The 17,554-nt window shown below is 44.7% G+C and overlaps 1 protein-coding gene across 2 annotated transcripts in view; it reads left to right on the forward strand.

Moving 5' to 3' along the window:
• Positions 1 to 17,554, forward strand: part of DNAH6 (dynein axonemal heavy chain 6) — a 2,458,578-nt gene that overhangs the window by 2,255,402 nt on the left and 185,622 nt on the right. For both annotated transcript variants that reach the window (XM_085636629.1, XM_085636630.1), the window contains one exon: positions 1,508 to 1,637. In XM_085636629.1, the coding sequence (XP_085492755.1) occupies positions 1,508 to 1,637 (130 nt within the window). The remainder of the gene's footprint in view (positions 1 to 1,507; positions 1,638 to 17,554) is intronic.

Consider the following 17,554-nt stretch of genomic DNA (forward strand, 5'->3'; position numbering starts at 1 on the left):
AATAGCAGTAGCCGGCATGGAATGGGAGAGGGGCAGGATATACAGAGACAACTAGAGAAAAGAGGCACCGGAGGCACAGGAATGTGCTTAGGTGCAACACCTAGGACATCACCAAGCCCAAAATCTTGCGCCTCACATGCCACGAAGTAGTCCTGCACGTCTCAGGCCAGTACTCGGGAGGGATATGGGGAAGATAAGGGGTGAATGTCCCAGAGTTGCCAGAACTTGTTAATGGGGGAAGGCAGGGTGCTCAGTTGTCCTGTAGAATGGAATAACCCTACCCATTGAAGCGTAATCCATAGAGCATTGTAGGACAGAGCTGAGTATTAGGTTTTGTTCAAGTGATATTTAATCCTTATCTTTGGACAGGGCTCCAACGGATGTAAGTCATGTCACGAGCAGCCTACGTGTTTAACCCCATTTCGGCGCACAGACCTGGAGCCTTCGCATGGCGTACAACTTCCTACAATACTCGGGAGGGAGGATGGGAGGGGAAAACAGTGTGAGAGAGATTCAGGGAGCAAGGGAAACAGTGATAGTATGCTCCAAGTCCACACAGAGCAGAAGGAGCTGGGCATGCATTCCCATGGATTGCTAAACAGTAAATGAAATGAGAAAAACGAAAAGTAGTTTGACATCGGCAGTGTAAGGAAGAAACCTTATCCAGTCACAATCAAGGGTGAAAAGAAAATGCTCTAAGGGCAAGGCCAACCGAAGAAAGGACAGGAAAGCAATCCAACATGTGCAAGAGGCTGTTCCAGATCAAACTATGTAATACTCAATGCAGTGCCTGCGACAGACAGCTGAAACTCTCTTTAGTGAGACCGTAAAAGGGAAGGTTCTGCTTTCTGCATTTATTTTAAATCTGAAAACCTGAGGCATAATTAAAGCAGAACTTGGGCATGACAGAAATCCCCAAACCTATGCCTGTGGATTGTCTACAGCACTAGATTGATAGGGCTGACCATGACATATAGCTAAGGAACACTCGTTAACTTCCAAGGGTAACTCCCTCTGCCTTATTACCGATAAGATAATGGTGTGGCATACATGGACTGGAAACCCAAAGCAGCCTTGGCAATTTGGTCGGACCAGCCCCTGGAGGGGTGTTTGGGGGGGGGAGCAGGTGCAAGTATGCAGCAATGCTGCTTTTGTTGCTGGGAATTAATATTGCAGCACCGCTGCAAAACTGGCCCCTCAGTAACAAAACTGACCCCCATCTGCAAACTGTCCTCCACCCCTCCCGGATAAATGCCCGATGACCGGCACAGCCAGTTCGGCCCTGCATACAGTTATGACAGCATGGGCTGCTAGTGAAATGCAAGTGAATGGGTTACCGCATGGAGTCATCTGCAGTAATATGACAATATGTTTCCAACATGTTGCTAGAATACAGATTATAAAATCCAACTGTAGAAAAGGTGTCAAAGATATTGTTTTGGTCAAAGATATGCCTGCGCAGCTGGTAATATTTTATTAAATCCATCAATTTGTATATTTTGTACAGCGAAAAGAGACAAGCACTTTAATCACCACCATTCTAGATGTCCAGCCAAGAACAACAACGCAAGGAGCGGGAAAAAGCAATGATGAAATTGTCCAAGAGCTTGCTGCCACAATCCTAACAAAGCTTTCAGGTAATTCACCACGGTCAATATTTATTTCTGGAAATTTTTTTCATTTCAGTTCATTTTAGAATTAATTTAGCCGTATAAACAAATGATGGTCAACTCTATCTTTCACCCTCAACCTTCTCTCCATGCTAGCATTGTTCAGGCTGCTTCAAGTTTACCGCTTAATGCAGCGGTTCTTAAACTTTTGACTTATGTCGACCCCCACTTAATCATTACCGGAATCAGGAGACCCCCACTACTGAATCATAGGAATCTGGAGACCCCCACTGAATCATTATTGGAACTACAGACCCCCACTAAATCGTTACTAGAATCTGGAGGACCCCCACTTAATCATTATTGGAATCTGGATACCCCCACAGAATCATTACTGGAATCAGGAGACCCCCCCCTACACAAACACTGAATCATTATTGGAATTTGGAGACCCCCACTGAATCATTATTGGAACCTGGAGACCCCCACCCCCACTGCATATTTATTGGAATCTGGAGGCCCCCACTGAATCATTACTGGAATCCGGAGACCACCCCCCTAAATCATTACTGGAATCAGGAGAGACCCCCCCCCCCTCCGAATCATTATTGGAATCTGCAGACCCCCACTGAATCATTACTGGAATCAGGAGACCCCACTGAATCATTACGGGAATCTGGAGACCCCAATACCCCCCCTCCACACTGAGTCAATACTGGAAACCATGAACTACATGTTAAGCGTTTTCGATGATTTGAACTGCAAAACAATACTCAGAAAATACAGAACCAAGCATTCATCAAACAAATACACAAATGATGATAAAATATTTTATTTATTTGCAAAGAAAGTAAAGACAATAAATCACATTTTTTATTTTAATGGAAGGTTGGAATTTTTTCTAAATTACATTGAGGCCACTCAACATCCATACCATATTCTGTTTGATGCACTTGCACTTCTCCAACAAATCAATCTGAGGATACAAACCAAATGTTCAGCTCCGAATTTCTAATTCCTGCACATTTATAGAACATTGTAAAATCTTCATCTTTACATTTTGCTTCTTTATTTATGTACACTTTATTAATCTGTTAATATTATTCAATTCTCTAAGCAGTCGCGGAACCCGTGCGCAGGCTTTGCCAAACCCCAGGGGTCTCCAGACCACAGGTTAAGAATCACTGTCCAAATGGATTGCATGTCTCCATGGAAATTTCCCCAGCAACAGTACTCTTAGTTACCTCCTCCAAATACATTACCATTAGGTGTAATCATTGGACGGAATTATTTATGTTCGATATTTTTTCATTTTCTAGCTTACCACATACCTTTATCAAACAACCTGCATAGTAACTGGTTAGATAGCTTGGTGAGTGTCACATTGCTGCCATCTCTGTGTAATCTTCAGGTCATGTGATTGAATCCAGAAATGGCTGATTCAGCCTCTCTTCCTTCAAAAAAATTCAGTACTGCTCCGAGAAATTATTAAAATGGCAATATCGAGGGTTGCATAAAAAAAATGTTTTCTCCAGAATTTAATTAAAAGGAATTTTTTTAAAGGTATTTCACTGTATGCATGATTGATTGATACTGCCCCTTTAGTCATTCTACATCTGCTGTCATTTCTGCTAACTAACAAACTGGTTTCACAATAATACAGTACTACCTAGGCTCTAATGACAGTTTTAAAAATGAACATTGGAGTTAGGACCATGATTATCATTTTCTAGGTACCAACATGGAAACAAAAAAGCAAAGACAATTTAGATGTTAATCTAAGTCAGAAAGACATGCACTAATAATTGTCAGAGGCATGATGGTGTGTTATGCTGTAGGAAGTTTGAGAGAATAAGAACATTTTTATCTAATGATTTGTCATTCTCCAATAACATGCAAACTGTAAATCCCTTTTACTCATAGCCCAAAATGTCTGTCAGAGGAGCTAACGGGAGGGGAATGGGTCGTTTCATTATTGCGAAAGGAATGGTAGGCAACCATGCTGGGCTATGGCACATCGCCTCTTCCTTGTCCATTCATAAACAGGCACTGCCTCCACTCCCATGCGGTTCAAATGCCTATGAATGGACTGGTAGGTAAAAAAGGAGGCAGTGCATTTGAATGAGCAGGGAGAGGTAGGGATGAGTTCTTCCATCTGTCTATTTCATCTCTACATTAAATTCACCAAAGCAAAAAACACAAAGGTCAGATTCAGCTACTTGATTCTTGAAAGGTAATTACTTTTCTCGTTTGCCTTGTTTGCTAAGTGTTGTCATTCACCCTGTAATAAGGTAAGAAAGGAGTTTACATTTATATATAAATAGCATGCTTTTTCAATCAAGGAATTCAAAACCTATGAAGGTTTTTCAATTATATGTAGTCCATTAGTGAGAAGGTTTTCTTGTGAACTGATGCTCACTGACTAAGAAAGCCACATTTACAAAATGATCAGCATTTTGTTTTAGCAAAGTTGTCAGTCAGCAGTCTACTTCGATTTTAGGTTTTTGAACTGAAAAACATCCCTGTAGATAGTACCTCTGCCATGCAATTTAGTGAATTCAGTGCCTGTAGTCGTCCTCCAAGCAAAAACACCAACATCTTGCAAACTTTTCTAGACCTCTGTACTGATCTTGTGCTCTATTTTACTGCCATCATTACCTTAGGAGAATTCAATCTTTGAATGAGGATTACTAATCATAAAATGATTGCCCAGCCCTGTTCTTTTTTTATTGAATTATGGTTCCAACAATTGGTAAATCCCCCACCCTCTTACTCTTGGTTAAAGCAAAAATGTGCTCCTCTCTAAGCTTCTCCTTCAAACTCTACTGCTAAATGTAATGAAACATTTTGAAGGTTTAATTTGACACTCATTACATTTATCCTTTCCTCTGTGCCATGACCAAAACATTTGTGGTGCAGTTTCAGCCCGGTTTTAGACCGAGGTATGCAAATGAAATAGTTTGAGTTGAATTCTAGGTCAATGCTTTGAGATGTGTTGAAGAAGGTTCAGGCTGTTTACTGACCATGCAGGATGTATCCCCCTCCTGGAACATTGCAGACCATCATCTGTTGCTAAATAGACTACCTTCAGCCGTCCAGACTGGCCCTTCCATACTGAAATGGTTCTGTTTATTTCTGGAGGGTTGAATGTAACTCATCTTCTTGCGGCTATTTGTTTATGATGAAGTTAGTCTTACACAAGTCTCCCCTCCCCCCCCCCCACCCCACCCCCTCCCGCCCAGAGGTCTTTTCTCTCTCCTTCTTTGTTCAACCTGTACCATGTCTCTATATTCAACATTTTTCAAGGTAAGCAGGTTGGGATTCAATCATATGTTGATGGCACTCAAATATCTGCCAAAAACTAATGTCGGAATCACTGTGTCAGAGCAACATCATCTTTTAAAAGTAAAAGCATTGTTGCATGCCATTTATCTTACGTTAAATAATTCAAAAAGCCTCTCACCATTAGGTACTGAGAACAGGACTCTTTAGCATCCTCCCCCACCACTCAAAAACTATTTGGGAAATACTTTCCCCCTTCCACTAAAGTGATAAACCTGGGATTACACCTAGACTCTAATATATGTCTCTCTCCATACACATTGGCCATGTTAACAGTTGTGCTACATCGATTTAATGCTGTGATACCCATTCTCTCTCACTTGTCTCCTTGCAATAGGGTCATATTGTTTTGGTGCAGCTGTTAGTTCACAAACAGACCATTGTAGCAGTCCCAATGCAAGGCTAATCCTGCTATCAAATACAATGTCTTCATCATACCCAAAATGCTGTTATTTATATGATTGTTGTAAGAAAGTGTAGTGGGTGCTGGTATATTTTCAGTCGAAGTACCACAAAGTTACCTTCCTTAAATCATGTTACTTTGCTCATATAATTCTTTAGAAAGATTTCTAAACAAATATTCTTTGCTTTTTAAAATGTATTTTAAATGTATTTGAATCTTTTGAAATGTTGCACTTCATTGTCTTGTAAGCCTAAACTGTATTGTTTATTTCAAGGATTCATATCTGGGCCCCAATGCATTTTGAGCTGGATAGCTCTTCATGAGGAAGCTTTGATTAGGTGCAGTTGTTCAAGTGGGCATCTTTAAATGTATCTGGTTGGCAGAGTTCCTCACTGTGGGCAGTTCGTAGTATGTGGTCAAGCTTGTGTTGTTGTGTTGTTGCATGAGTCCTTTGTTTTTCTTGTGTCCAAGAGCATAAATGACATTCTGATGTCCTCCAAGTATCCTTTATTTTATCAGGCAGGTACAAAAAGTTGATTCCCTAGTAGAACAGATCTTCACTTTTATTTTCTCTTCCTTGCTGGGATGGCATAATATACACCCCTTGATGCATAGTAATTCTGATGGATAAATCTGTCTGTGGATTCCTCACTTTTGAACTATCCCAATGCGCAGCATTCCATGGAAACTTTTCTCCTCTGCACTCCCACATCAACAAGGACGTCCCAATGTAACGGCTCCTCACCAGACATCGTGTGATGTCTTCGTTGGCGCGCTGACGTCAGTTCCCCAAATTTGCATGCCGTTGACATGTAACCTTTTCCCCAGGCTTTTCTGGGAGTTTCTTTGTTGCTGTTGTTGTGACTTTGTAGCCGTCAAAGATGACTACTCCGAGGAAGTTGGGTTTCAAGCCATGCAGAAAATGTGAGAGCCAGATGTCCATCACTGACCGCCATGTCCGCCATGTTTGTGGTGCCTTTCATCAGATCATGACATCGGGACATGCAGTACATGCGCATGAATCCAAAGGCTCTCAAGGAGAGGGAGGCCAAGTTATTCGTGGCCAAGGCCAAAAAGCAGAAGAGGGGTCGCAGGAGGTCTCAGACCTGATCGAAGTCGCCGACTCCTCATGCTTCGAGGTCATCTAAGAAGCACAAGAAGAAGCAGTGCCATGGTTCTCAGTATTGCTCTTCGATGGATTCGACTCTGAAGTCGGTGTACCCGAGTCCCAGAGGTCATTGCAGGGATGAGCTCTCCAACTCCTTCACCGGGGGTGACTCCGACCCCGTCTCAGAGGGCTGTGACTCCACCGGCTCCAAGAGGTGCAATGCCCCCACCGTTGCCAAAGTCAACTACTCCACCTCTGGCTCTGGGGTATCTGGCTTCGCAACTGGAGCGGAACTTGATGCGTCCTTGAACGGCTCCAGAGCCTGTGGTACCGGATCCGACTTATCCCACTTTCCCAGCTCCCGGCATCGGAAAAAGAGTGATGTTTGGCTTGTTCGCCAGAGCTGCAAACCCTACTTGTCTCCCTGTTGGCATTTTCCCTGGGACGTTTTCCTCCTCACTTTTCCCAGGCACTGCTCATGCCTTTCATGCCTATGGCTCCAGGGAGTTGGTCTCTTCCGACGCCGAGATTATCGACCCTGTTGAAGTCATTGGAGGGTCGAACTCGTTTAGGTGGTTCATCCCCGGTGCCATCTAGTTCCGCGCCAACTCGACCTCGGCTGGCTTCAGCTCCTGTTCCCTTGGATCTCCCTTCAACACTGATCCTGAAGTCACTGGCTCCGTGTCTGGCATCTCCGATTCTGAGGATGAAATTCCGGAGAGAGGCTCAAAGGCTGTTGGAGGAAGAAGAATACCAATAAGAACATGGAGGGGCTGAGGAAGGAGAGATTGTGGATCCTGACCTGGATTTTGAGGGTTTGCAGGAGGCTAGTGGCCTGGACACTTCTTCTGAGTGGGAGCTTGTATCACCGAAGCGACTGCCAACACCGGAGGTAACCACATATCACACTGTGATTAGAAAGGCTGCAGAATTCTTGGAGTTGCTTCTTCCTACAGCGGAGTTAAAATCAAATATTCCTACAGAGGTTTTTCATTCCTCTTCCTCTGTGTCAGAACCTCTGCTTCCTTTCAATGAGGCATTGACAGAGCCCATTCTGGAATTCTGGCAGAAACCAGTGTCCACTACAGAGGTTTCCAGGACCGTGGCTAGGAGATACAAGGTAACTCATGGGGATCCTGCACTTCTGTCCATCCATGCTTCGCCGGAAAGCTTGCTGGTCCAAGCTTCATGCTCTTCAAGGCTGTCGGCAGATTCCTTCCCATCTACGTCTGCTGATATGAAGTCAAAGCGCATGGGGCAATCGGCGTAGGTTTTCTTGTCTGGGAATATGGCCCTTAGGTCCACAAATGTTCATGTCTTTTGGGTTGTTACATCTGAGCCCTCATAGACTCAGCCACGGAGGTTGTCCCGAAGTTCCCTGAGGAGGTACAAGGGCATTTCTCGGAGTTGTTATCAGTTACCCAAGCTGCTGCCTGCCAAGTGATCCAATCTGGACTGGACATGGCCGACTCGGTAGCCAGAGCAATGGGATCATCTGTGGCAACAAGGAGGCAAGCCTAGTTGCGTGGCTAAGGATTCTTGCCTGATATCCAGGTTATATTGCTGGATTTGCCCTTTGATTGGTCCCGCCTGATCAGGGCTAAAGTGGGTTCGGTGAGGCGGTGGATTCGGTGCTGCAGCACTTTAAGGACAGCAAGGCTACAGTGAGGTCTTTGGGACTTCAGACTCAACCCAGGAACTTTCGGCAGTTCCACAAATTTCATGATTTTGCAAGAACATTGTTGTTTCGTGCCAGGCAGCAACCGCAGCAGCAGGCAATTCCCTTGTACAGATCATACAGGGGAAAGAACAGAGGTCTTCTGCGGGGTGCTGCACAACAACAAAGCTCCTACTCCTCTTCTGCCTCTTCAGCCATTGTTGCAGGGAAGCAGCTATAGCTCCGCCATCCGAGAGCATGCTTGTCCTGTGGGAGGACGGGTGTCCCATTTTCTACAGCATTGGAGATCTGTTACTACAGAACTCTGGGTTTTGAACATCGTAGAGAATGGATATGTCCTACCCTTCTAGGAGCTCCCCCCTTCTTTCCCTCCCCATCAGGGCTTTTGCTTGGAAGAACATTTTCTGCTTCTCCAACAGAAGGTTCTGTCATTGCTGAAAAAGAGTGCGATCGAAGTGGTTCCCGAGCAGGAAATGGGTCAGGGGTGTTACTCTGAGTACTTCCTATTTAAAAAATGATGGTAGTTTGCGGCTGATTCTTGACCTCAGGGTTTTGAACTTTTACCTCAAACAGGAGAAGTTCAAAATGTTGACCCTGGATCAGGTTCTTCATGTGCTGGAGAAGGAAGACTGGATGGTATCAATCAATTTACAGGATGCGTATTTTCACATTCCCATCCTGAAGTTGCATCGGAATTATCTCCATATTACGCTTGGGTCTCAACAGTACCAGTTTGCAGTCCTTCCGTTTGGCCTTACTTCCGCCCCTCGGGTCTTCACAGATGTGTTGGGGGTGGTGGCAGCTCATATCAGAAGTTCGGGGATGTAGGAGAGTAGGATCTGCTTCACATGTTTACCCCCACTTTTTGCTGGTGTTTCACTGTTTTTCGACTTTAGTCTGGCTGGGACCCTGCTATTCAGGGCCCCAGCCTAGCTGCTTCCTCTCTAAAATGATTCCATGTACTTTAGGTACAGTTCAGAATGGATCTGAGGTGCCCTAGTATATGGTATACTATGTACCCAGGGCATAGGTACCCCAGAGGCCTACCAGGGGCTGAATCATGTATTATGCTACCCCTTGAAAGCCACCCAAAATGACACCACAGGTCTGATACTGCAGCCTGGGTAAGGTGGTGCATGCACCCCTTACAGAGATATAGGTTCACTATATCTCACCATATACTGCACATACAAACCTATCAGTCACCCCTATGGCAGGGCTTATCAATCCTGAAGACAGGGTGCTTGGTTATATGTGAGGGGATGCCCAGGCATGAGCTGAGCCCCTCTGCAGCCTTCGGAATCTCTTCTCCGGGGTTGTCAGTTGTGCAGCCTGACCATATACTCTTAAGTGCATTATAACCAAACAGTAAATGCTAACTTTGGACTGGCTGCACGGAAATATGTTGTGTTTGGTGTCAAACACCTTGGAATCATACCCCCACACCAGTAACTGGTGTAGGAGCATGATCCCACCCTTCTAGAGGGAGAGACATGACAGCACTGGTATACCCGGTAGAAACTTAATACAGCCCTGGCATCACAAAATGGATGCTGCAGCCACAGACACAGGTCTGGCCTCCAGCTGCTGACCGAAACTCCGGCAGGGGAGGCCTGGACAATAGGTTTCCTGTCACAGGGAGGTATAAACACCTCCCAGACAGGCTGTTGTGTATTGGGGCTGGGTGGGAGCACGCTCTGAGTGCTTTGAAGGCCAGCACTGGGGGCACACTTGGTGTCCCTGTGCATAGTCCAGCTCAAACTGGTTCAAGGGCTTCCAGCCCCTGCTCTGGCGCGAAACTGGACAAAGGAAATGGGTGTAGCCACCCCTCTTTCCAAACCCTCTCATAGGTGGGTCCCCAGAGTATGTCCAACCCCCTACCTTAGTATAAGTATGGGACCCCAGTCCTTAGGACTTTAGATTACCCTGGACGAAACTCTGAAGCTGAATCCTGGACCTTCGACGCTCTGCTCAAGACCAGAGGACTGAAGAAATATCCCTTGGGGGTCAAGGAGTGACTCCCCTGCGTGGCAGGCACCAACGAAGCAATTTACCAGTCTGCATTATCGAAGCTCCTGCCGGACTCCGAAGTATTTGCAGCCCAGGAAGAGGATTTCCAGACATCTCAGAGGCCGACCCGAGTCCCCAGCAAAGCTGAGACCTGCAGCCCTCGTGAGTAGTGTGGAACCGGAACTCCTGCTCACCATGCATTTCTGCAAGTGCATTAACTTCTCAACATCTCTTGAAGTCGTGCTTGGGCTGACTTGTAGCCCCTACCTCAAGCACTGAATCCACTGAAGATTGTTGGCCTGGTCATTCCGAGTGACTCGTGGGCCGCCATTTTGTGTTTTGTCTTGAGGTCCTTTTGCGATCCCTGGTCCGTTGACTGGTGGGTTCCTGAGGGGGTAACTTTGTATTTCCTAGGGCTTCCCTAGTTGCTCCAGACGTGCCCTGACTCCCAACCAAGTGGTGAGTCCCACAGACCTTGCTGGTCTGCACTGAAGCATCTTTCTTGTTTCTGCATGGGTTGCTGTTGCCAAGGCTTGTTATGTCCAATCCGGGCACCGACGCTGCAGCACTCGACATCCTACATAGGACAGCTCAAATCCAGCTCCTGGTTGTCCTTGACACCTTCTGGTCCTCATGGCTGAAGAGTCAAGCTTCACCTCTTTCACCTGAAATCACCCAACATCGGTGGGCATCTGCTCATCGCCTTCCTGGTCACTGACTAGTGACCCAGACTCTGTCCCCTATGCTTTCAGGTTCTTCTCACATTCGATCCAGGCTTGGATTTTTTTGGTCACTTCGCATCTTCACGGCAGCAGCACTTCTTCGCCAGTTCCCATTGAAATCGACGACGCGACCCGACACCAAAAGACACCTATGCACCCGGCTTCTCTGGGTGAGGTAACACAAGTACTCGGGTGCTCCCGTGGGTGCTAGCCCTAGAACTTCCTAAGTCCAAAAGGGTTTGGTCCTGACTCATTTCTAAGTGTCCCTAATCTTTAAAAATCTAACCGCGACTTTCCCCATAGAAGCTAACGGGAGCTCGCGGCTGTATTCACACTCTGCACATGGCCCACGTGGGTTCCCTGTGTCACTACCTGGGGTGGTTCCTTGGGGTCCCAGCGATTCTACAGGCTCTAGGTCTTGTGTCTAGTTAAGTCGTGGTTCTTATACCACTATTTTAGTATATGGTTTGGCTCGCCCCTAGGGCCTGACGTGTATTTGTGCTATTTTACTGTGATTATTGAAGTGTAACTTATGTGTTTTGACTTCTAGTCTCATAAAGAGACTAGGAGGGTGTGTTTAGTAATAAATACATATATTTTATATATATATACCTGATGTGAATATCTTTCATTTAGTGACACAAGAGATTATAGACTGGTAAAACAAGCTGCTTTACATTCCCTCAAGACTTAGCCTGAAGGCTGCTCTCCATAGCTACCACTAGGATAGCTTTCAATAAAGGTTGTCTTTAACCTATAACCAATAAGGGGTTGTTTGGACTGATACAAGGTGCCCACTATAACTAGTGGACAGCATAGATCAGTCCAACTTCTCACAGGGGATTCCTGTTTTTCCCTATCTGGATGACTGGCTGCTCAAAGCAAAGTCACCAGAGATGGTGCTGCATCATTTGCAGGTAACAACACAGCTGTTGTTCAAGTTGAGTTTTTCAATAAATTCACCAAAATCTCACCTGGTGCCCTCTTGGCGCAAGTTGTTTATAGGGGCATTACAGGACATTACTGTAAGTCATGCCTACCCTCCTCCACAGAGGGTTCAAGACATCCAGGTTATGATTCCACTTTTTAAGAATGGAGCAGCTGTCCAGTTCCGAAGGTCTTGCATCTGCTCAGCCTGTTTGCTTCCTGCATACTGTTGGTCAACCATGCACACTGGCATATGAGGGCCCTCTAGTGGTGCCTTCACAAGCAGTGGTTTCAACACAACAGAGATCCTGAGGAGGTGGTCACGATCTCCAGAGCCACTGCAGTGGATCTGCTAAGGTGGAGTGTTCAAGGCAACCTGTCTCAAGGGAAGCCATTTCACCCTCCTTCTCCGGTAGTCACAGTGATAACGGATGCCTCCACTCTAGGGTGCGTAGCTCATCTGAGGGATCTGGAAGTCAAAGGTCTTAGATCTCCGTAGGAATGATTGTTTCACATCAATCTATCCTCTAGAATTGTGGGCGATATGTTTGTCTCCCAATGCCTTCTTTCCTTCTCTTTGCAGTAAGGTGGTTCAGCTCTTAATGGACAACACTACCGCGATGTGGTACATCAACAAACCGGGAGGAGTAGGGTCATATCTCTTCATGCAGAGATACTCTGCAACTCTGGTCCTGGGCTCAGGACCATCAGATTTGCGTAATTGCAAATCATCTGTCCGGAGTACTAAATGTGCGTGCGGACAGTCTCAGTCGGCAGTGTTCAGAAGATCACGAATTGCGTCTCCATCCGGCGGTAGTTCTTTACATTTTCAGGATGTTGAGGTTTCCTCAGTTGGACTATTTTGCCACTGACGAGAACGCGCACTGCCTGTCATTCTGCAGTCTCCAGTATCCGATGCAGGGAGTATTGGGGGATGTATTTCAATTAGACTGGGGCTCACAGCTTCTTTACGGTTTTCCCCCATACCCTTGATTCCTTGAGCTCTGAGGAAGATTCGCCAAGACCGGGCCCATGTCATATTGATCGCCCTGGATTGGCTGTGAACGGTGTGATACACATTCCTTCTTTACCTCTCATTACACCCTCCGCTCCGTATCCCTCAGGGCAGACCTCCTCTCACAATCACATGAGCAAGTTCTACACCCCCAACTCCAAATGCTGCACCTTCATGCCTTGTGATTGAAGGGGGCTACCGGGGTTCTTTCTTTCTCCCACCAGATGTGGCAAACGTTATATTATCAGCCAGAAGACACTCCACCAAATCTGTCTATTCTGGTAGGTGGGCCAAATTTGTTGAACGGTGTGGAGAGAGATTGATTGATCCCTTACAGACCCATTTATCTGATATTCTGACTTTCTCTCTTTCCCTGGCTCAACAGGCTTGTGCAGTAGCTACTGTTAAGGGCTACTTATCTGTCTTGTCTGCTTTTCTCTGTTTACCAGATCAACCCTCGTTGATTAAATCGCCCATAGTTATGAGATTCATTAAGGGTCTCACTAATAGGTTTCCTACCACTCCTTTTTTATCATGCCTCAGTGGGATTTCAATTTGGTTCTCACATTTATGATGGGTTCAGCCTTTGCACCTTTGCATAGTTGTCCCATAAGGTTTCTAGCATTTAAAACGATATTTTTAGTGGCAATTACTTCTGCTCGGAGGGTCAGTGAACTACAGTGTCTTAGCTTCAAGCCTCCTTTTATGTCTTTCTTAGGACCAGAGCTGCTTCCCTGCCTAAGGTGGTCATTCCTTTCCACTTGGGGCAGTCCATCACCTTACTCACATTCTATCCTCCCCCTCGCCCTTCTAAGAAGGAGGAGAGACTTAATCGCCTGGACCCCAAGGGTGCAGTCAGCTTCTACTTGGACAGAACCAAGGACTTCAGGCTGAACGATCAACTCTTCATTAGTTATGTGGGCAAGATGAAGGGCAAGGTTGTCCACAAAAAAATGCTGTCCAGGTGGATTATCCTGTGCATCAACATCTGCTACACCTTGGCCAAGAAAGAGCCTCCTGAAGGTATTCGGGGTCATTCTGCCAGAGCTAAGTCGTCTTCTTCTTTCTTATTTCTTCTTCTTTCTTCTCTTTCTTTCTTCTTCTTCTTCTTCTTCTTCTTCCCCTTGCAACTTTGGCCTCTCTGCACACTGCTTATTGTTTGGATTCAGAAGTGAGGAGGGACTGCCTTTTTGCTTGTTCTGCAGGATATTTTGGTATAAGCAGGCCAGTACCCTCCTTCAGGAGCGGGGCTACTTGGGGATTCAATTCAAAAGGTGAGGAATCGACCTGCATATGTATCCATCAGAAGAACAATTGACTTATTTTTGGTAATGCTTTTTCTAGTGGGTACAGTATCTGCCTGTGGATTCCTCACTGACCCACCCGCCTCATCGTTGCCCATTTGCTTATACCGAAAAAATAATAAATGTGTATTTTATGTGATGTATTGTTGGAATCATGAGATAGTTGGTTTTGGGAAATGTCTATGATGGAGAATTTCCAGATTTGGTTGTGTTTGTAGTATACAATGTTGTCAGTTCCCCTGTTCACCTTGAAGGCACAGAAAAAATGGGTGGAACTGACATTAGCACGCCGCCGAGGTCTTCTTATAACGGAGTCATGTGTGGAGCAGTTCCATTGTGACGTCCTTGTCGACGTGGGAGAGCTGAGGAGAAAGGTTTCCATGGAGTGCTGTGCATTGGGATACTTCAAAAGGTGAGGAAACCGCAGACGGATACTGTATCCACCAGAAAAAGCGTTACCAAAGGTAAGTACCTTGTTCTTTTCGTTCATAGTTTATATCTGAAGGAGGTGTTTTATTTTTTTATTTTTTTAATTGATGTGATGATTTCTCTAATGTTTTGCTTAGTTTTATGCAAACAAAAGAAGACCCTGAAAAAGCTTCTTTAAGTCTGAGTCAGTTTCCAGTGCTTTATTATGATCCTATTAAGTGATTGCTCTGCCTGCAGTGTTTAATAGCAAAAGACTGTTTTTTAAAAACTTATTTTAGTAATGTGTGTCTGATAATAGACCCCGTTCTAGCTTCAGTTTTAATGATGGTCTCTTGTGTGTAACCTCTTTGAAATTGATATGTTCTGCATGTTTTTCAGAACACTATGTTTTTAAAAATTGATCTTTATTGCATGTGAGCACCATACAATCACATAAGTCAGTAAGACATTTAGCGGCCCGATACAGCACTCAATATGCAATCATACTTTTTACATTTTATTATTTATGGTAAATTTCAACATATTGCTTTACCCAGCACAGTCTTGATGAGTATAGTCAACACAATCTTAGCGTTTCCACCTATCATGCTGGATAGCTGCTTACATAAGGTCTACTTCCTGATAGTAATCTCAGTATGTGCCTTATACTTTGTAATACTTCTGAGTGCATTCCCTGGATGTATACACACATTCCGCAGCTTTTGCTTTTATTGTGGTGGTCAATGTCCTTTATTTCAATTAGTTGTCCTGGTGATGCAAAAATATTCTTGCACTTCTGAGGCCTCCCAATTTGTCTGTTAAGCCCATGAGTTCCCTTTTGGGGTAAAGTTGGATTGTCCTACTCACAAAGCTGGACAGTGTGTTGTGTAAGTATGATAACAATATTTGTGTATGACATGGCGATTCCAGACCATTTGGTAGAAGGTTCTAAATTCATCTTTAAATCATAGAAAGTATGGATTAATCCCCTCTCTCGCCCTGCTTAGTCTTGTAGGACTATAACAAACCAGAGACAGATAATTCATTTGAATTAGCCTACGTTGCATGGACATAGAGATGGCCTGGGAGGCTATCCATGCCTCAGCTCAGTCAAATTCATCTAAGGGACCCATGTCTTGTATCCACCTATCTTGCTGTTTCACTAAGGGATCAGGGCTATTAGCCACTAGTGTTCAGTTTATTTTAGAGATTACCTTCCTCCCAAGTTTTGATGCCATTAAGTGAGCTTCCAGGGGGCTATAGTCTGGGGGAGCATCAGGTTTCCCGGAATGAACATGTAAAGCATGACATAATTGAAGATATCGGTAGAGTTGGGATTTGTGCATTTCATAGCTTTTCTTTAGTTGTGCAAATGACCTGATGTTACCTTCCTCCCAAATGTCGCCCAGTTTGGAAATCCCTATTAGGCCCTAGAGGGTGGAAGCCACGGAGAGCCACTGTGTCGGAGCCATGTGCCGCACCATAATGGGGTTGCTGTGGTTAGGACCTTGTTCCACCAAACTCATCAAAGTGCCCGATGCTAGCAAGATAGTGTAGTGTTGGTAGCCTATCGGAGTCCCAATCCTTTATATGGGCTGTAAAGTAAGTTGAGTATGCCATGTTCTTCAAGACATTCTACCTCTGAATTGACACTTGGGTTGTCACGATCTGCAAAGAGCCAATTATTTACAGGTACAGGTTGGCTAGCATAATAGTATGATTTGACATTGCCAGTCCTAACCCTTCCTTCATATGAGGAAAGTATGCATTTCAGCCCTGACAGCCCTGCCTAACTGCTCAGAGGAATGTCATAATACTGGACTTTAATCATCGAAAGATGGTGGCAGAAGTTTCAATGGATATTTCTGCAGTAATTGTAGTAAACGAAGAAGCATAATCATTTTAAATTGTGCTCCTCTACCAGCAATGCTGAAGCCAAAGAGCCCCACGCATCCGTGTCTTGTTTAGTTTGGGGTAGCAAGGGTTCTACATTTAGCTCCCAGGCTCACAACAGGGTCAGGGTAACATTCATGCCAACATATTAAACGTGGTCTGTCGTTTTCTGTTGAGTGATTGTATCCTCTATATTACTATATATTACTGTTACCTGCAAGTAGATTGATTTGTCCCAGTTAACAGTGAACCGTAGACCTGTAACATGTGCATCAATCTAGAGAGGGAGAGCTCAGGTCTCGTATGTAAATTCAGATATCATCCACATATAGTGGTATTCTGTCTTCCCTTGAAGTGTACCAACCAAATCTACTGATCTGTGCATGCCTCCAAACCAATTTAAATAGTAGCTCAATGATCAGTGCTAATAAAAGAGGCCTAAGGGGCACCCCTGTCTTGTTGCTCTCTGTGTAGCAAAAGGGTAGGAAAACATTCCATCGACCCTAATCACTGCACACTTTGAACAAGGTCTTTACCTCTATGTTGATTAGGAAAAATAGGGCGGCCGAATGTTCAGTGCGTTAGTGGACACCATGGCCTTAAAACTGTGGAAATAGTAACAACGCGCAAGTTATGTAAGAGAACCCTCACCATGTAAGTCTCTTCATAGAGTATGAGTGAACAGGTCACATATGATGCATATTTCACAAGAATTCAATAAGGAAGCTGTTTGGACGCAAGGTTTTTCCAGAGGGCAAGATATCAATTGCTTCCAGTATCTCTATTTGTATGGATTTATCTTGTTCTTATTGTTTGTTTCGGAAATCTGCAGTGTTATTGAATCAATAAAATGGGGCTGTCGTTCTCTATCAATGGGGGAGCCTGAGCCATCATAGTGGTCGTAATTAGCGAATTCCTGTGTTATGTGGTCCAGTTCAGTTAATGTATGTCCCAGGGGTGTGGTGCTTCTAACCTCTATTCTCAAGTCTAGACCCCAGATTCTTAAAGATTTTGCGTTGGATTTGTGTCATGTTTTTTTAATGCAGATCCGACTTTTTGGGGTATTTACAAAGCAACCTAAATGTGGATTTGTGTTGCTTTGTAAAAGCAAATAGGCATATTGCGCAGCCTTTG

This window comes from Triturus cristatus, chromosome 2_1 (assembly GCF_964204655.1).
Source record: "Triturus cristatus chromosome 2_1, aTriCri1.1, whole genome shotgun sequence".
Taxonomy (NCBI): domain Eukaryota; kingdom Metazoa; phylum Chordata; class Amphibia; order Caudata; family Salamandridae; genus Triturus; species Triturus cristatus.